The sequence below is a fragment of the Arachis stenosperma genome, chromosome 1 (genome assembly GCF_014773155.1).
Source record: "Arachis stenosperma cultivar V10309 chromosome 1, arast.V10309.gnm1.PFL2, whole genome shotgun sequence".
NCBI lineage: Eukaryota > Viridiplantae > Streptophyta > Magnoliopsida > Fabales > Fabaceae > Arachis > Arachis stenosperma.
In genome coordinates this window covers 115,997,646-116,016,549 of record NC_080377.1, presented here as the reverse complement: position 1 = coordinate 116,016,549, position 18,904 = coordinate 115,997,646, and the positions used below count along the sequence as shown (strand labels likewise).

At 29.2% G+C, this 18,904-nt stretch overlaps 1 protein-coding gene across 1 annotated transcript; it reads left to right on the top strand.

The window, feature by feature from the left end:
• The first annotated feature begins 7,143 nt into the window (after positions 1 to 7,143).
• Positions 7,144 to 16,454, top strand: LOC130984017 (uncharacterized). The gene is made up of 12 exons (XM_057907568.1): positions 7,144 to 7,234; positions 7,344 to 7,454; positions 7,950 to 8,081; positions 8,164 to 8,319; positions 10,168 to 10,254; positions 10,869 to 10,955; positions 11,044 to 11,106; positions 11,328 to 11,766; positions 11,857 to 12,782; positions 12,870 to 13,961; positions 14,285 to 15,970; positions 16,447 to 16,454. The coding sequence occupies exons 1-12, from the start codon at positions 7,144 to 7,146 to the stop codon at positions 16,452 to 16,454; spliced, it is 4,878 nt and encodes a 1,625-aa protein (XP_057763551.1).
• Positions 16,455 to 18,904: the final 2,450 nt, after the last annotated feature.

Genomic DNA, 18,904 nt, shown 5'->3' with positions numbered 1-18,904 from the left:
GGTTGTTAATGAAAATTATAATTTTCAGTATTACAAACAATGGTCTGAGTTCAAAATCAAGAATATATGCATTATGAAACAATAAAGACAAAAATTGTTTAATCCACCGTAATTAGCATTAAATTTGAGTTCACATTAAAGTTGAAGCATATGCCTCAAATTCTTGATCAAAAGAACAAGATCCTAAGATACATAGTGACACATTCTACCTATATTACATTTAATACAATAACAAATATAAAGCCTAATATAGCTTGATAAAAAAACCATATATCATGAATCGTAGCCCAAATCGGTTTTTGTCATTAGCCCAAAACAAAAATTTTTTAAAATAAAAATAATGGGATTCGGAATTAACAATGTATCTAAAATCGTGAATGTGTAGATTATGTAACTTTACAATAAGAAATGATACTATTATTTTTGTTTTATTTTGTATTTTTTAAATTTGATTATTTATTTCTTATTTAATGTTTTGTATTTAGTTTTAAGAAGACGACCTAAAAGGTGTGGAATCAAAACACCCATTCATAGGCTACTACAATTAGAAAGTACTGAAAAAATGCATGTACTCATACTTGACAATAGTTGTAAAATAAGGCCTATAAATAATGTATCTAAATCTAAGAAATAAATGTATAAGTAAATTATGATAGTTTGTACATTATTAAAAAATTTTAGTAATAAATACTGAATAAAATTGTAAGTTAAATAAGATAACGTTAATAATTATGATAATAAAATATTATATTCAGGTCAATGGATATATTTTTTTAATTAGTAAAATGAGGTAAAATCTTAAAAGTTTCCTTAAATTACTCATGTTTGAATGAAATACGTTTTTTTTATGTTTGTTCGGGACTAAATTGACAAGTTAAATTAGTTTATTGTGTTGTATGTTAGTAATTCAACTGAATCGATAAAAAAAAGTTTCTATATCCTACATATTTTATGTTATGACAAGAAATAATTTGTAGTCAAACGTTCTGTTATTTAAAAAAAATCAATTTGGTTAAATATAAATACAAAATTTTAATCTTTTAATCAATTTTGTTTAACCAAACAGGTATTAATTTTTTGATATTTTGCGACTATATATATGAAATAATAGTAAATGAATAAGAAGTTCATGTTTGTTCTCTGGTGATATTTGTCCTCTGATTACAATTGAACCAAATTATAACTTCTATACTTATGGTAACTTTAGTCTTTCTGACGAGAGTTTAGGGGTAAAATGAGGTGATTCTATAAGCCTAATGCATTAATTAACTCTGCAAATCTTTTTTGCAGAAGCTATTTGTCAAATCTAACTTGTCCCTTCAATAATTAATAAGCACTGATGAGAAGACAAGATTTGGCCTGCTGCATTTTCTTTCTTACCACTACTTATATTAAATTAATATTTCAATTTGTTTCTATTTGTCAATTACCTTGATCTCCTCTGTGCTTGAGTGTTTAGTTTGATTATACATAGACAATTAAAAAAATAAAGTGTTTATTGTACATTCTAATAAGAGATTGCATTTAGAAAGGCTACTGAATGCTATTAATGACTAAGAGCAGTAACTGTCAAGTCACTGCAAAAAAAATTTAGTAAAAATGTTTTTCCATATCCTCCATATTACCACTTTTGCAATTGTCATCCCTGCTGTTTGGGTTGCTGATACTTATCCAACAAAATTAATCAATCACTAAATATTGCTATTTTGAAGTGGAAAAGTGAAATTTTTGTGTCCATAACAATGAGAAGAATTAAATTGGTGATACCATTTTAGACTATTTTAATTATTATCTTTCATGTGCAAAATTGGTATTGCTGAATAAGATTGGCTTTTTAAAAAATCACAACAAACAAACTGACAAAACTGGTGTATAATGAGATGTACTTTAAAGAAAATTTGTTTAAATATTTTATCACACTGCATAAACATTATATTTGCAGCAATGCTAAGGCTTCGTTGGAAACTACCAAATACATATTATACTTATGTTCCATGAATAAAAGAAAATTTGTAGTATTCTTTATTTATATAGAGTTTTAAGCACGTTGAGTTGCACCGGGAATAGAAAAAAGGTTTCACTCCAACTTTATAAGCTTGAAGTGATTGTAAATATAATTGAAATACTTAAAATACTGTTATTGTAATCATTTTTACCATTCCTGTTACGTACAAAAACTATACATAATTTATTTTATTTTAATTAAAGATAATTATTCAAATTATTGTAACAGTGGAATTTCAAGCATATGTAAACAATTTTTAGAAATTTAATTTTCTCAAAATAATAATATAATTTTATATTAAATTATTCATAGCAAAATAGATTGTATTTAACTGAATACTTAATAACTTACTGTATTAAACTGAATATTGTCATAAATTATTAAAAATAGTTAAAAGATTAAGTTTTAATTTGTCATGTCAAAAGAAGAAAAAAAAGTAATTTGCAGAAAAGAGGAAGTAAAGATCTTTTCTTTATCTCCTAAGCAAAAAGAGTCATCGTTACTATTGTCTGCATGCTTAGTGATGGATGTGATTGTCTTAGTTCAGTAAGTATCAAAGAATCTTCATTGAGCACCGATTGCATTAAATGGAAGGATACAAAGGGTGTCGTCTTTGCCTAAAAAATTGGCTAATTCTGACATATTCATTAGTGATAACTATTAATTGAATCAAGCATATAAAATTAACGCAATTATAATATTTGAACAAATACAGAAATATAGCAACAATTTAACTACACACTATAGTTTATGTGATGGTTTCGTGAAATTAAAAAGTTAATATCAAAATTTACTAAATTCGTCTAACAAACAATAACCTAAAGCCAGCAGCTTGACAAAATATAGTTAAAAACTTTTTATAATGAATATTCAGAAAACAAAATATATATGAAAATGATTAAAATGTATATTACAATATATATTTTCTACATCATTTTAATACAAAAAGCTGAACATACAGTATCATGTAAATTTTGAATAAAATATTTATTACATTCCATGCACGGTAATAGAAATCCTATTTTTAAACAAGCAAATATTTAAAATCTATGATTATTTAATGTATTAATGAAGAAAATATAAAATAAAAATAAATCTTAAAAATTATAAAATAAAAAATCACTTATTAAATAAAATTTAAAATTGTTAAATAAATTATCCCATCACATATAATTAATTCCATTTAGGTATTATCAACATACTTTATGTTTAATTATAGCTAATCTAATTGATAAACAAATTTAGATAAAATCTATTATTTTCATTACTTAGTGCCTAATTTATTGCTAACAAATATTTTATAGTCAAAAATCAATATTTAAAAGATCATTATTTACATTACTTTAAAATTACTTATTATATATTTGTTAACTTTTTAATAAATAAGTGATCACTCTCTTAAATTGTATAAAATCACCATATATATCACCTTTTAATGAGATATGTCTATTATATTTTACTAATTTCCTATTCAAAGTCATCCCATATTTCATTTTACCCTATTATTTGTATTAAACACAAATAATTTGTTGTGTGTTTGGTTTAGTTTTGTAAACTTTGATTGAGTCAAATTTGATTCTATTAGCATTCAATTTAATTAAAATTAAATTTATTTTAATGTGGTTTATGTTTAAATACAGTGATTGAAAAATAATTAAAATTAATAGAATATTTCTTGAATAATAATGTCTAAAATCATTTTTAGATATGAAATTACGGAAAAGATAAAAATTATATAAAATTTTATAATATTATTATTTTAACTATTTTTATATTATATACTTTTAATTTATAATATATTTATATTATACAAAATATCATATTAAATACATCATGCACATATTATAATAAATCACACCTAATATTAGATATATCTACACATAATCGATAATGTTTAACAATTATAAACTATAATAATAAACGGCACATAAATTTATAAAATTAAACAAAAATAAGAATAAGAAGAAGTAAAAGTCATAAAAAGTACTCAAATAGATAAATAGGGGCAATTATGAAATACAAAATAATTGTACATGTAGAAAACACAAGAAATAATGTGAAGAAGTGTAGTTGAAAAAATAAAATTTGTAATCAATTTTCAATTCTAAAAATTGAAAGTAAAAATTACAAAATCCATTATTATATTCCATCTTCTGATGACTAAAAACTGAAGATTTAATTCTATCAACATTTAAACATTGATGTCCATATAGATAAGTATGGCACAAGTGATGTGAACTCAACAATGTGATATTTTATTAAACAAAAAGATGGTAAAAGATAATGAAGAGTACTCAAAGAGAATAAATTTTGCAATTAATTCTTAACCATAAGATTTAAAAATAAATGTCACAGAATATTAATTTAAGTAAATAAACTTTTGATTGTAAAACCGTCTGGAAAAAATGATCTAAACATATATTTTTGTGGAAGCCATTCAGACAAACATTTTTAAAAAAAAAATTTAAGATATTTTTTAGTAATTAAAATTTAATACATATAAGTAATTAAACTGTATTATTTTTGTTAAAATTAGATCGGACAAACTGATTTAGACGAAAATTCCCTACATCAAACATTGAACCGATCTAAAATAATACTTTTTTTATAGAAAATGACTACAATAACCATATCATAAAAAAAGACTAAAATATTCCTATTATATGTATATATTTTTTTGTTTAAAAACTCTAAATCTTAACTCTATAATGCCACAGAGAAAAAAATTGGTTAGAATTTAGAATTTTCAAAAAATAAATAATAATAATAATAATAATAATAATAATATTTTAGACATTTTATAATAGGGATATTATAGTTATTTTTTATAAAAAAATATTAATTTAGACCGGTTTAAAGTATAATTTACCAATTTTTGAACAAATCAATTTAATATGATCTAATTTTGATAAAAATAACATGATTTACTCAATTATAGATATATAATTTTAATAACTTAAAAATATTTAAAAAAATGCGTTTCTGAGGAGCTCCCTATTTTTATATATATTGAGCAAATTAATATATTTAGTATAAGTGTAATTTATTTATAGGCCTCACCATACAATCTTGACCGTTTAGTTCTACTCTAAGGTAGTTACCTTTTATTCTGTTAACTAAAGTGATGGAAATAGCTCTGCACAAAACCATGTCCAAAACAACTTTCTCAACACCATTACTGAACCAATCTTTACCAAATGAGTTGATTTTGGAGATACTTTATAGAGCCCATCCTGTGGTCATTTGTAGATGCAGGATGTTATCACGTGAGTGGCAACATACGCTTACAAGTTCTGAGTTTCTCTACCGACATTATAGACTTTACTCAAAGCCGAAACGTTCAATTATTATCCATGCTTGGTTTCCTAACTGGAGAGGCCATAATAACTCTTTGATTACAATCAACCCAGAAGGAGGTAATCGTTTGTATTCTCCCTTGCTAGCTGAAATGAGTCATTGCGAAACGTTTTCGATACTGGGTTTAGAAAATGGGCTTGCATGTGTTGCTTATACAACTCAACTGAGTAACAGAACTATCATGGTTTGGAACATGTTGTCCGATGCAAAGAGAATTATTTCTCAACCAAATAATTTTTCTTTCGCAATGCAAGTTTCTATATTCGCATTTGCATTTTATCCCGGTAGCACACACTATTTTATTTTTCATGGTTTTAAGGATACTTTTCTAGATGAAATTCTTACATATACTATATATTCTTCCGGGGAAAAAGATTGGAGCGAAACAGTTAAATGCCAAGGAAAGATCCACAAACTTAGTCCAGAGTACGTGGCAAGCGATGGGGATATAGTCTGGATAAACTTTTCTGGCGAACAACTTGGAACAGCAGAATCCGTTGTAATTTATTCCGTGCTAACTCACAAAGTTTCAATCTTACCTGTACCAGAAGTATTTCGGTCGGAATGCCAAACTTTGATGAAGTATGGGAATAGTATATGTTTAGCATCCTATCTACGTGATCATGATCACTATGCCTTATCTATTTTCAGTATTCGGAAGGGTGAAGACCATTCTTTCAGATGGAAGGCTCTCTTCAAACTCACCGATTTAAGAATCCATGACATTCCTAAATTTTTCATGGACGAGGACCTCATCTGCTTAACTGACGAAACCGGACGGACTGGTATGCCTTTCAACGAGATTGTCCTATCAAGACTCTGCTATTCACCTCATTTCAAGAGATGCCATCTTCAATGCGGACATTGGACCCAACAACTTGAAATCAAATTTATCAATGAATATTGGCAATCACTTTTTCCCGTTTGAATACATGTCTAAACAACCAAATTTCATATTCTTTGTTATGCAATGTATTTCATTTCGTGGCCTTTGTTTAAGATTGATTGTAACATAAGTAGTAACCGAAATGTAATATTATCTGCGGAACCGTTAATACATATTATTTATATTTTCGTTATTGTCCTTTATGTGGATTCCCCTTCTTCCACTCCTGACAAAAAATTGGATATGAATCTGAGTTGTCCCAAAACTCCGTTGCAGCCACTAGACATTTTTCCCAAAGTCATGTCACGATGGAAGCATCCTGCTTGAAAACGGAAGCGTAAAGAATTTGGGTGAAGCTATTTTTTTACCCGCTGTTTAATAAACTTAGTGTGTCATGCAGCTACAGTGACCTCCACATAGCCAATGTCAGACTCGAAGCAGGTTCCATGTTCCCGCTTCTACCTTGATATGTATATTTTTTAATTGTTTATTTAAAACTATTTGAACTTAGTTTTTTGCATAGTTTTTTGCATTGTTACATTGTAACTCTAACTAAGTATACTAAGCAAGTTTATTCTTTGGGACATGTGTTAATATAGGTCGGACCTTTGAATTTAAACGCCAAGTACAAGTACGATCAACTAAGGTTACAAGGATTCCATGTTTGTAATTCACATTGCAAAGGAACTTGCATTTGTGAATTCTTTTTAAGCCAGCAAGTTGGTACAGTATAAATAACCACAAAACAACAACCAAATAGGATCCAATTTGTGTCAGGGAAACTTTTTCTACCGTGCGATTCAACTTCATTTTAGAGTAAACTCTACCTCAGCTAACACGTCAAGTATCCGATACCATAACTTTTTCAGAACTTATCCCACCATTGTTGTAGGCAATGGATGGAGAAGATGGGAAGAAGGCAAGGAAACGTAGATATCTCATCAGAGAAGCAAAAAAGAGAAAGCTAAGCACATCAAATGAGAAAGGTTATACACGCATGAAACATCTATGAATCAAACTTCATTTACAGTGTATCTCGGCATTTTTTTATTGCTACGACTAATAGGCCATTGTGTTATGTTGAATGAAATACAGAGAATGATGGATGGCTTGACAAGCAACATATAAGAGGAGAGAGTTCTGCAGCAAGAGACTTCACAAAGCTTGCACTCACAGACAGAGAACCCCTTACTGAAATCCAACCAGGCATGTTAATCTTCATGTGCTTCCTGCACAAAATTGTCCTTCTCCATGTTTTAGATTTCACATTCAAAACTTAAATGAAACCTATGCAGGAACAAATTATAAGCCAAAAGATAAGGGAAGAAATGAATTTCTCAAATTTAACGTATGCAATCAACTTCCTTTGTCACGAATCTTAATTTTCGTAATATTCATTACAAAATGACGAAATTAAATAGCCAGAGACAAAATTATTAAACGTGAGCAAGATGTAATTGGCGTTCATGTGAAAACATCATATACATATATACACATAATTTATTATTTATTTATATTTCATATGAAACAAGACATGCATAAAACAGAATATCAGAATAAAACTATACAGATTTCCTTTGAACATGACTCACAAGTAAATTATTAATTTAGTTGAAAAGATTTGTAATGTTAACAAATAAGTTGTCCTTCGTATGTCATCTTTTGACCTAATTGGAGTCCAATGATTTTGGCTATCTTTAGAAATTTATTCAATCAAGAGTGTTGTCACACACAATGACCAAACCTCTGCTGAGAGGAATGTGTACACGATGCAGTTTAGCTATCCACGAATTTTAAGTTTTCGGAAAGAGGCTGCGAATCCTGTAACGCAAGGTAAGTATATATGTTACTATACGGATTAACAAAACTGAATGGTGAAGTTGCATTGTAAATCTTGGTGAACAAAATATCGCAGGTTCAACTGGTGGAAATAGTCCCAGCTTAAACAGTGGAAAGCAGCAGCAGAATTTTATCGACATCATTTCTAAAACACCATCAACTGTGTCAAACATAACAAACATTGATCATACTTATCAGGAGAATCGTTCCTTTCAAATTGAAATTGACACAGGTTCTTTTTTTTTTAAATTCCAATATAAGCCTAAATCTATTTATCTATGGATACAACTTCACTGAACTATTAATGGACCATATGCTTGCTACATTTGTTAATAAATAAGGTTTTTTTTTTTTTTAAATCTTATGCATTGTAAATTTACAAGAAATCATATACTAAAAGTGAAAGTATATATGACAATGAAGTCCACTATTATACAAATTTTATAATATGAATATTAAGTCGACTAAAAAATATTTCCTACCGATTATGCTTTCTCTAGGTCCTCAAAGTATGGATCATTCACCGGGACCATTGGAACAGCACAACACTGGAGAGTGTTTACAAACAAGAAAGAGCCAAGGTTTAATTTATTTCTGTTTACAACAACAATAATCAATTTGATTTTTAAAATTTCATCATAAATTGCATTAATAATATATTGATATCTTAAACAATTTTAAATTACTCTTTTTTATGTTGAAAATCTTTTCTATTAAATAAAATCATCGTTCTTTCTACTCAATTGGTTAAATTTTTTTTGCCATATGAAGAAGTTAACTCCACAACACAAACATTCATTCATTCAATTATTTAATTCATTAGCAAGATCAAATTACATGAAAAAGAGTACTTTATAAAAAAATACTAAATTCTACACATAAATTTAAGTTCTTTTGACTTATAATTTTTTATGACGCTTCTTAAATACTCTTTTTCTTAGTTAATTTGATCTTTCTAATAGAATAAATAATTTATATTATAAAAAAAATAACAATAACAGATAAAGTACATACAAATTGACATAGTAAAAATTATAAAAAACTAAATAAAAAATAACAAAAAAGATGAATATTGATTTAAAAAAATCCAATAAAAAAATAAGATGAATCATATAACATAAACCCATATTTACCAATAAGGGATAATCAAGGTTTAATTTATTTATGTTTACAACAACAATAATCACATTGGTGTTTTACCCTTGCATGATAAATTGCATTACCAATATATTTTATCTTAAACAACTTTAAATTACTTTTCCTATACATTTTCTTTATTTGTTCAATTAATTTTTGTACTAATTATCATATAAAAAGTATTTTAATATTTATAATAACATTGCTTTTATTTTATTTGGTTGCTTCTCTCTTTTTTTACTTCCATTTTTTCACTTGATTCTTACGTCTATTATTATATAAAAATAGTTAAATATTTATAATAATATCAATATTTAATTAGATGTCAAAAAATCTATATATATGATAGTATATGAAAATAAATGATATTATAATTTATTTATTATCTTTTTGATATTAAAATTATAACATATTAAATCAATTCATTAAAATGAGTATATATTATATTTTTTATTCACAAATTTATTTTAAATACATATAGTTTGAACAACTGATCCATATTATTTTATGTCATACATTCTATGATGCAAAGTATAAAAATATAATTTACTATCACATTAATACTTAGCAAACGAAATTAATTAACAAAAAAAAATAAAAATAGATTATTAATATTTTTTCTAATTAGCTTATATTTTTGACAAGTGTTGATTAATATTTTTTCTAATTAGAAAATATACTAATCATGATTATATATATTACCAAATATATAATATTTTATTTAATTATTAAAAAATTAATTTTATTTGAGCCCTCCATTGCTAAATTCTTTTGTCCTTCCCTAGAATTCATTCTGTTGTGGCCCTTATAATCATCACTTACTCCAATGACAAATAAAAAATAGCCTTTATAATTAAACTTTTTAAATATGTAAATTCTCTTGCCAAACTATATGAATTGGATTAAATCAACTAAATATTCCCTGCTGATTATGTTTTCATAGGTGTTCAAGGTATGGATCATTCACTGAGACCATTGGAACATGACAAAACTGGAGTTCATGAGTGTTTACCAAGAGGGGAGAACCAAGGTTTAATTTATTTCTGTGTACAACGACAATAATCAAATTGGTTTTTTAACCTTCATGATAAATTGCATTAATAATACATTGATATCTTAAACAAATTTAAATTACTTTTCTTATGTTTATATCTCTTTTATTAAATAAAATCATTGGCCTTTCTACTCAATTTGTTACTTTTTTTTTTTAAGAAGTTAACTCCACAACACAAGCATTCATTCATTAAATTCTAACCCTGCATATACCAAGCACGGATCTAAGGGGAGCATGTAGTGCCCTTCGTCCCTAAAATCAGCGTTTAGCGTTTCCACTTTTCCATGTTCTCCCACGTATCTTAACATTTTATGAAACACCCCCTTTCAAATTTTTTTCATAAATTTAATATAAATTTTAGTTTAGTCTTCTTTAAAATTTTGATTTTACTCTTCTTTTATTACAAACTTAATTTTTTGCCCCTCCCTAAAATTCAATATAGCTCCGTTCCTAAAATCATCGCTTAATCCAGTTGATAAACAATAATTAACCTTTATAACTAAACTTTTTAAACATACAAATTCTCCTGGCAAAAGAGAAGGCCTGGATTATTTTCATAAGGTCATTTGTGTTTTCTATTCTTTGGACAGATGCGCAATATTCATGTAACTTAAGCGGACTCATACATGTTGATAACTTTGATTCTGGAAGTGTTCCCCAAAGTCGACAAGAAGGAGGTATTTATCAAAAGTATTTGTATCTATTAAATTAACTTACTACCTTTCAGAACAAACAAGTAACGGTATTGTATGAATGTTTTTGCAGATATAGAGGATGAGGATAACAATATTAATCATTTGCAACTATCAAACCAACTCCCTGATGAAGGTTAGTTTCAATTCATCGATATCTATAAAGAAATCATTTCTCATTTTCTATCCGTATAAATAATACACAACCCTGACACCAATCTATATAAATCAGAGCAATTGGATGAGAATCATAATACTACAAATGTGATTCCGGCAAGTAAAACTTTATCAGATTTACTTATTTCCTTCTTTAACTAACATACATGATAACTCATCACTATAATATTTCAACTCCAGCTTATCTAGACTTTGGGAACCCAATATATCAGTGTCAGCATTGTGGTGCCAATTTCTGGTATGAAGAGCGTATCGACAAACACTTTAATGCTGTTAATCCAAAGTTTACGTTATGTTGTCGCCAAGGTCAAGTTCAATTGCCTTTTTTACAACAACCGCCCAACACACTTGATGATCTATTCTTTGGTGATAGTGCTAAGGCAACCCATTTCCAAAAAAACACTCGAACATACAATAGTATGTTTGCATTTACTTCGTTTGGTGGCAAAGTAGATAAATCAATTAACCAAGGCCGAGCACCCCCTACGTTCATATTACACGGCCAAAATTATCATCTCATGGGCAGTTTACTACCAACAGAAGGAAGCACTGCAAAATTTGCTCAACTTTACATTTATGACACGGAAAATGAGATAAATAATCGAACATCAGTTGTGAGGTTAGTATCGAATCTTAATCCCTAAATTTCCATCTTTTCATTGCTACAAAGTATTTAAAATATTAATCACAACTGTCATGTCAATTGCAGCTCAAGCGAAAAGTCAAACCCCTTGAATGTCGAGATAGTTTCTGATCTAATCAACGTGTTAGATACACACAATGTTCTTGCAAAATCATTCCGTATGGCAAGAGAAATGGTTAGAACTAATCCACGAACAGATATCAAACTTCGACTGTTTGGTAAAAGAGGTAGAGATGGAAGACGGTACAATCTACCCTCTGTTAGTGAAGTCGCTGGTTTATTTGTGGGTGATTTTGATGGACGCACCAAAGAAAGAGATATTGTAATTGAAACAAAATCTGGAATACTTAAACGGATATCTGAATTGAATCCTGCATACTTGGGTCTGCAGTATCCACTCCTTTTTCCATTTGGGGAGGACGGTTGGAGAGAAAAGATTCCATTGAACAGACTACCTAAGAATATGAGAAGTGAACCAGGATTCATTAGCATGAGAGACTTTTTCGCATATAGAATACAACACAGACCTTGGCGTGAAGGTGTTCTGATTTACTCTCGACGACTTTTCCAGCAGTTTATAGTTGATGCGTTCTCAATGATCGAAGCTGCTAGACTGAAATATGTATACCTCAAGCAAAAACAGTTTAGAGCTGAGATTTATAAAGGCCTAAAAGATGCAGTTCTTAACGGTGAAACACAGGCATCTACACTTGGCAAGCGAATTGTTCTACCAGCAAGCTTCACCGGAGGTCCAAGATATACAATTCAAAATTATCAAGATGCAATGGCAATATGTAGAGCAATCGGATATCCAGATTTGTTCATAACCTTCACTTGCAACCCACAATGGAAGGAGATTGCAGATTATTGCAAAGATAACAAATTGAAAGCAGAAGATCGACCTGATATAGTTTGCAGAATGTTCAAACTGAAATTGGAAAAGCTCATTAGAGATATCGACAAGAACAATATATTCGGTAGATCACTAGCAGGTAATCTCTTAAACTGTAATTTCTACTACATTTTTGTTCTTTCAACAATTACACATATTCTAACAATTTCAATGGAAATTTTTTCAGTGATTTACACAATTGAGTTTCAAAAACGAGGATTACCGCATGCTCATATCCTTTTATTCCTTGCACCAGAACACAAGTTTCCTACTCCAGATGACATTGATAAAATCATCTCTGCAGAGATTCCAGATCCAACAACTGATCATGAATATTATCAAGCTGTAAAGAGTTCAATGATGCATGGTCCATGTGGATCAGCAAGGAAAAACTCACCCTGCATGGAAAACGGCCGCTGCATTCGTCATTTCCCAAAAAAGTTTGTTCAGAACAGTACTATCGATCAAGAGGGATATCCAGTCTATAGACGTCGCAACAATGGTCGTACCATCGAGGTGTCTGGCATTGATTTGGATAATCGTTATGTTGTGCCACATAATAGATTTCTTCTCTTAAGGTATGGTGCCCATATAAATGTCGAATGGTGCAATCAATCAAGGTCAATCAAATACTTATTCAAGTATGTCAACAAGGGAACTGATCGCATTACAGCTTCTTTCTATTCAAAAAGAATAGATGAAAGTTCAGCCACTGGTGTCGATGAAGTTCAAATGTTTTATGATTGTCGATATATTTCTCCATGTGAATCTGCTTGGAGGATATTTGCATTTGACATCCACTATAGAAGACCATCAGTTGAACGATTAAGTTTTCACTTGCCTGATGAACATACAATTCTTTTTGAGGATGATGATGCATTGCAAACTGTTGTTGATAAAGCAACTGTCAGAGAATCAATGTTTATGGCTTGGTTTAAAGCTAACAAAGAATATGCTGCTGCAAGAGAATTAACTTACAATGATTTTCCAACAAAATTTGTTTGGAAGCCATCTCTTAGGATTTGGGAGCCAAGAAAAAGCTACTCTGTTATTGGGAGATTATTCTTTGTTCCCCCATCATCTGGAGAATTATACTACCTACGAATGTTATTGAACATTGTAAAAGGCCCCAAAAGTTATAGAGATCTTAGAACCTACAACAATGTTGTATATTCATCATTTCGAGATGCATGTTATGCCCGAGGTTTATTGGATGATGATCGGGAATATATTGATGCTATTGAAGAAGCAAGTCATTGGGGTTCTGGATATTATTTACGTAAGCTATTTGTCACACTACTATGGACACATTCAATGATTAGACCAGAAGTAGTTTGGCAAAAATGCTGGAGTCTCTTATCAGATGGAATACAACATGATCATAGAAACATGTTTTGCCTACCAGGTTCACTCCCATCCTCTCTTTTTCGGTTTTTTATTTATTTTACATATCCTAAGATTAATTTTAAATGGATATTTATTCATTTTTCAAATTTTCCTTCATATTGTGGCCTAAAAATTTTTTATTACTCAATATCAACAACAAAAGTTTACACACTTACCCATATAGTTTCTTACATACAATTGATTTTCATCATGTAGATTTGATTTTATCAGAAGCTGAATTGTTGCAACTTACTCTTCTTGAAATTGAGGAAATTCTTAATAGAAATGGAAAGTCACTCCGAGAATTTCCAACAATGCCATTTCCTGATGTAGATGACACTCAGTTCACAATGGAGCAAGCCTCTCAGAACAAGTTAATATTAGATGAGCTTCGTTATGATCGTGCACTGTTAGCTAAACAACACAAGCAATTTCTATCACAGATGAATACAGACCAAAAGCATGTTTATGACAAAATAATAGCAGCTGTCACATCAAATTCAGGTGGGGTATTCTTCTTATACGGTTATGGAGGAACAGGAAAAACTTTTGTTTGGAAAACTCTTTCCGCTGCTCTTAGATCAAAAGGTGAAATCGTGTTAACGGTTGCTTCAAGTGGAATAGCATCGCTTTTGTTACCTGGTGGAAGAACTGCACATTCTAGATTTGCAATTCCTCTTACTCCAGATGAATGTGCTACGTGCAACATCAAACAAGGAAGTCCGTTGGCTGGATTAATTTCAATAACGAAACTTATTATTTGGAATGAAGCTCCTATGATGAATCGATTTTGTTTTGAGGCACTGGATAGAACAATGAGAGACTTATTGCGTCATATCAATGATGCAAGTTTGCACTTACCGTTTGGAGGAAAAACAGTTGTCTTAGGAGGGGATTTCAGGCAGATTCTTCCAGTAATAACAAAAGGTTCTAGACAAGATATTGTTGATGCATCAATTAACTCATCATATTTGTGGGAACAATGTCAAATTTTAAAATTGACTCAAAATATGCGTTTAAACTCTATGCATGAGGACCACAGTGTTGAGGAATTGAAAGAATTTGCAAATTGGATTCTTGCCATAGGAGATGGTAAACTAGGAGACTCGGATGATGGTTGTAGTATCATACACATTCCACCGGAGTTGTTAATTACAGAATTCAATGATCCAATTGAAGCAATAGTTCGAGCTATTTATGCTGATTACTTAAATAATGTTTGCAATCCATTACATCTCCAAGGTCGAGCTATTTTAGCCCCTACCATTAATGTTGTTGAAGAGGTCAATAATTACATGCTCTCTTTAAATGTGAATGAAATGAAAACATATGTGAGTTCTAACTCAGCGTGCTTTAAAGATGGAGCTAACAACACATTTGAAAGCATACACACACCGGAATTTTTGGCAACCATTAAATCATCTGGCCTCCCCAGTCATGAGCTACAACTTAAAAAAGGTTGTCCTGTGATGCTTATACAAAATATTGATCATTCAGCGGGTCTTTGCAATGGAACTAGATTGATTGTCACAAGATTTGGAAATAAAGTTATCGAAGCAGAAGTTTTGTCAGGCAATAATGCTGGTGAAAAAGTTTTCATACCAAGAATGACTCTAACCCCATCCGATGCAAGATTACCTTTTAAGTTCCAACGCAGACAATTTCCCTTGATGCTTTCATATGCCATCACAATAAACAAGAGTCAAGGACAATCTTTGAATCATGTAGGATTACTTCTTAAACAACCAGTATTCACGCATGGACAACTTTATGTGGCAATTTCACGGGTTACCAACAAAAGTGGATTAAAAATTGTAATATCCCATGAGAAATCCAACAACTCAACCGAAACACAAAATGTGGTATACCAAGAAGTTTTTAGAAATCTCCCAAATGATACCGGTATGCACAACTCTACCATTATGATTAATATTTTGTTATTACTGTTAAAATTCCTATTATATTCCTATCGCAACTATGTGACTTAAAAAAATTATATTTTCCTACAACTCCTCAGTCATGCCTCCCATGCATGCTAACACAGACAATTTGGAATGATAAGTCATCTATCCCAGAATGTTATTTTGCTTTGGAATGATAAGTCAATTTACCTCATTAATATCCTGATTTCTCATCATGCATAATGTTTGAAATCAAGTATTATCTGCCTTACCTTCTTTGCCATAATCAATATTCCATGTTGCTAAACTTCACTTCCAATATACTTTAAATTTTCATAAAAGTCCCAATTACAATAATATACTACTCATTTAAAACAAACTACTAAAACAGTATTCTATTTGTATCATTTAACATGTATCTGCACCTGTTAGTTGATTAAATCAAATTTACTTATATTTTCTCAACAATCTATGCAGGTCCATAACGACAAACCTACAATTGCCATCATTAAACAAGGAAAAATTGTCTTCCAGCATTAGGAAATTTACTTTTTAATATTTTTTGCTCTTTTAATTACTTGAACAAGTTTAAAACTGTTCCTTTCAATGTATGTTGCACTTTCTTGCTTTAAGAATTTTGTGAAACATGAACAAAAACTATATTGTGTTCTGACAAATAGATCTTTATTCAGTATATTAAACTCTTCTCAAATTCTATTAACATGATTCTTTTCATTGTATGCTGCCTTGGTTGGTTTGCTTCCAAATATTTCAAATTTCTGTTAAATTATAATCTTTCTGTGCATTTATATTCCAACTTGATGCAAAAATGGAAAAATATTACTTAACAAAGCAGTGGACATTCATGGTTACTCATATTTTCCTCCAATTTTTCATTACAGCATAAATCTAAATCACTGTGTCAATTTCTATCATTTTCTTATCTTTTATATTTCTTTTGTTTATTGTGTTTCCTTTATTGTTTACACTAATATTAGAACCTTACATTTTTAATTACAAGAAAGTACATAGTAGATAGTACATCACAACTAAAACATTCAACGACTCCTTTTTTTATTTATGTTTTCTTTAATTTCACATCTTATTTATATTATGTCTTAGAAAATCGTTCAAAAGACTGTTATATATATTACATACAATATTAGTATTCAATCCAATATTGTGAACAAAGCAGTTACACCATCTAAACACTACTATTACCCGCGCGTATGCGCGGGGGCTTCTGCTAGTAAATAATAATGTTTCACCAATAAAACAAAAAGTGGAAACCACGTGAAAACAATGGATGTGTGTTTTGAGTTTTGACCACATATATTCATTTTCACATGTGAGAACGGGACACGCACCTTTCAAAGATTAGTGAAGGTAAGGATGGGGTAATAACTAGTAAGTAAATGTACCATTCTGTTTAGTGAAAATATATGATTATTTTATTTATTTGTCATCCAAGTTTTTTAAAATAATTACTAATATTGTGATCACATGGGGCAAAGCCTCTACCTAAATTCTTTTCCGCTTGAGCACATGATTTGCTTAATGTTACGTCGTTATCAATAACCATTTTTGGTCCTGAATGATTTGTAACCACTACTATTTATCTTCGTTTGACACTTTTAAGTTTTAATCAATTGTTATTAATCTTAGATGATAATAAGATGTCCAATACTATAAAAAAAAATTAAACTATTGTTAAATAAAATTAACAATGAAACCTACTATTTTCGGCGTTCCTTTTTTTGTGAAGGATAATAATGAATTCAGAGGGGTGTCCTATCAAATTCCAAAACCCCATTGAACCACTCTATCCCAAGCTCATCACTTGTCATAGCAAATTATTTTTTATTAGATTTATTTACGAATCATTGATAATTAAAAATAGTTATTTACTAATCAAGTTGGATTGATTTAGTAATTAATTTATTAGTTCACTTAAACCAATATTAAAAATTTAAATCTTACTTTATGTATGCAGTAACTCGACAAATTTTTAAATAAAAATGTATTATCGCGTTCAGAAAACATATCAATTGTCTAAAATAAATTTTCCTTTTTAATATAAACGTAATTTAGTGAGGTTGCTAAAATAGCTACGGCCAAAACCTTGCCTCTCTTCTCAGTTCTCTAGATATTTTTTCCTTGTAGTATAAGCTTATTTTGCTAGCTCTTCCCTGTATAAGTATTCATTTTCTGAAAGTGACAAATATTTTGGGGTAGGAATTTTATTTTTTGAAAACCTTAAGAAATATACAACCTTAAAAACGGATAAATTACTAAAATTATCTCCGATATTTTATAACACTGACAAAAAAAACTCTACTCCTATTAACAAATTTTTTTTTTAAAATATATTAAAATATGATACAAATATTTAATATTAAATATATATTTCAAAAAATACTTTAAAAAGGAGACATTTTAATTTTTTTAAATATGATTAAAAAAGGCATTTTAATCTTTAAAATTTTATAATTTTACGTTAAGTAAAGTTTTATGCGGTTTTCTAGTTAATGGTAAAAAATATTTTTAAAATTATAGAAATAGATTTTTTATCTGAATTTTTGTATGTATTTTGTAAATAATTATCCAATTATTTTTTGTAATCAAGTTCAATCAAATTGGCACAAACTTAATAAAAATCACTTTTATCATATTAAAATATATCACATGTATGTTTTAATAAGGCAATTTCTTTGTCTTTGTCTTTGTCTTCTATCCTTTTTCTTCTCCTTCTCCGTTACCTCCTCCTCCTCTTCTTTTTTTTTTAAATTTATGTTCTTCTTCTCTTCTTCTTCTGCTTCTCTTCTTCTTCTCTTTCGTTATTGTCATCACCAACAATACTAATATTTTGCAGTTTTGTTAACACTTTTATTGGTTCTGATTTTATCTACTGTTATCATTAAATAATTTCAGTTCA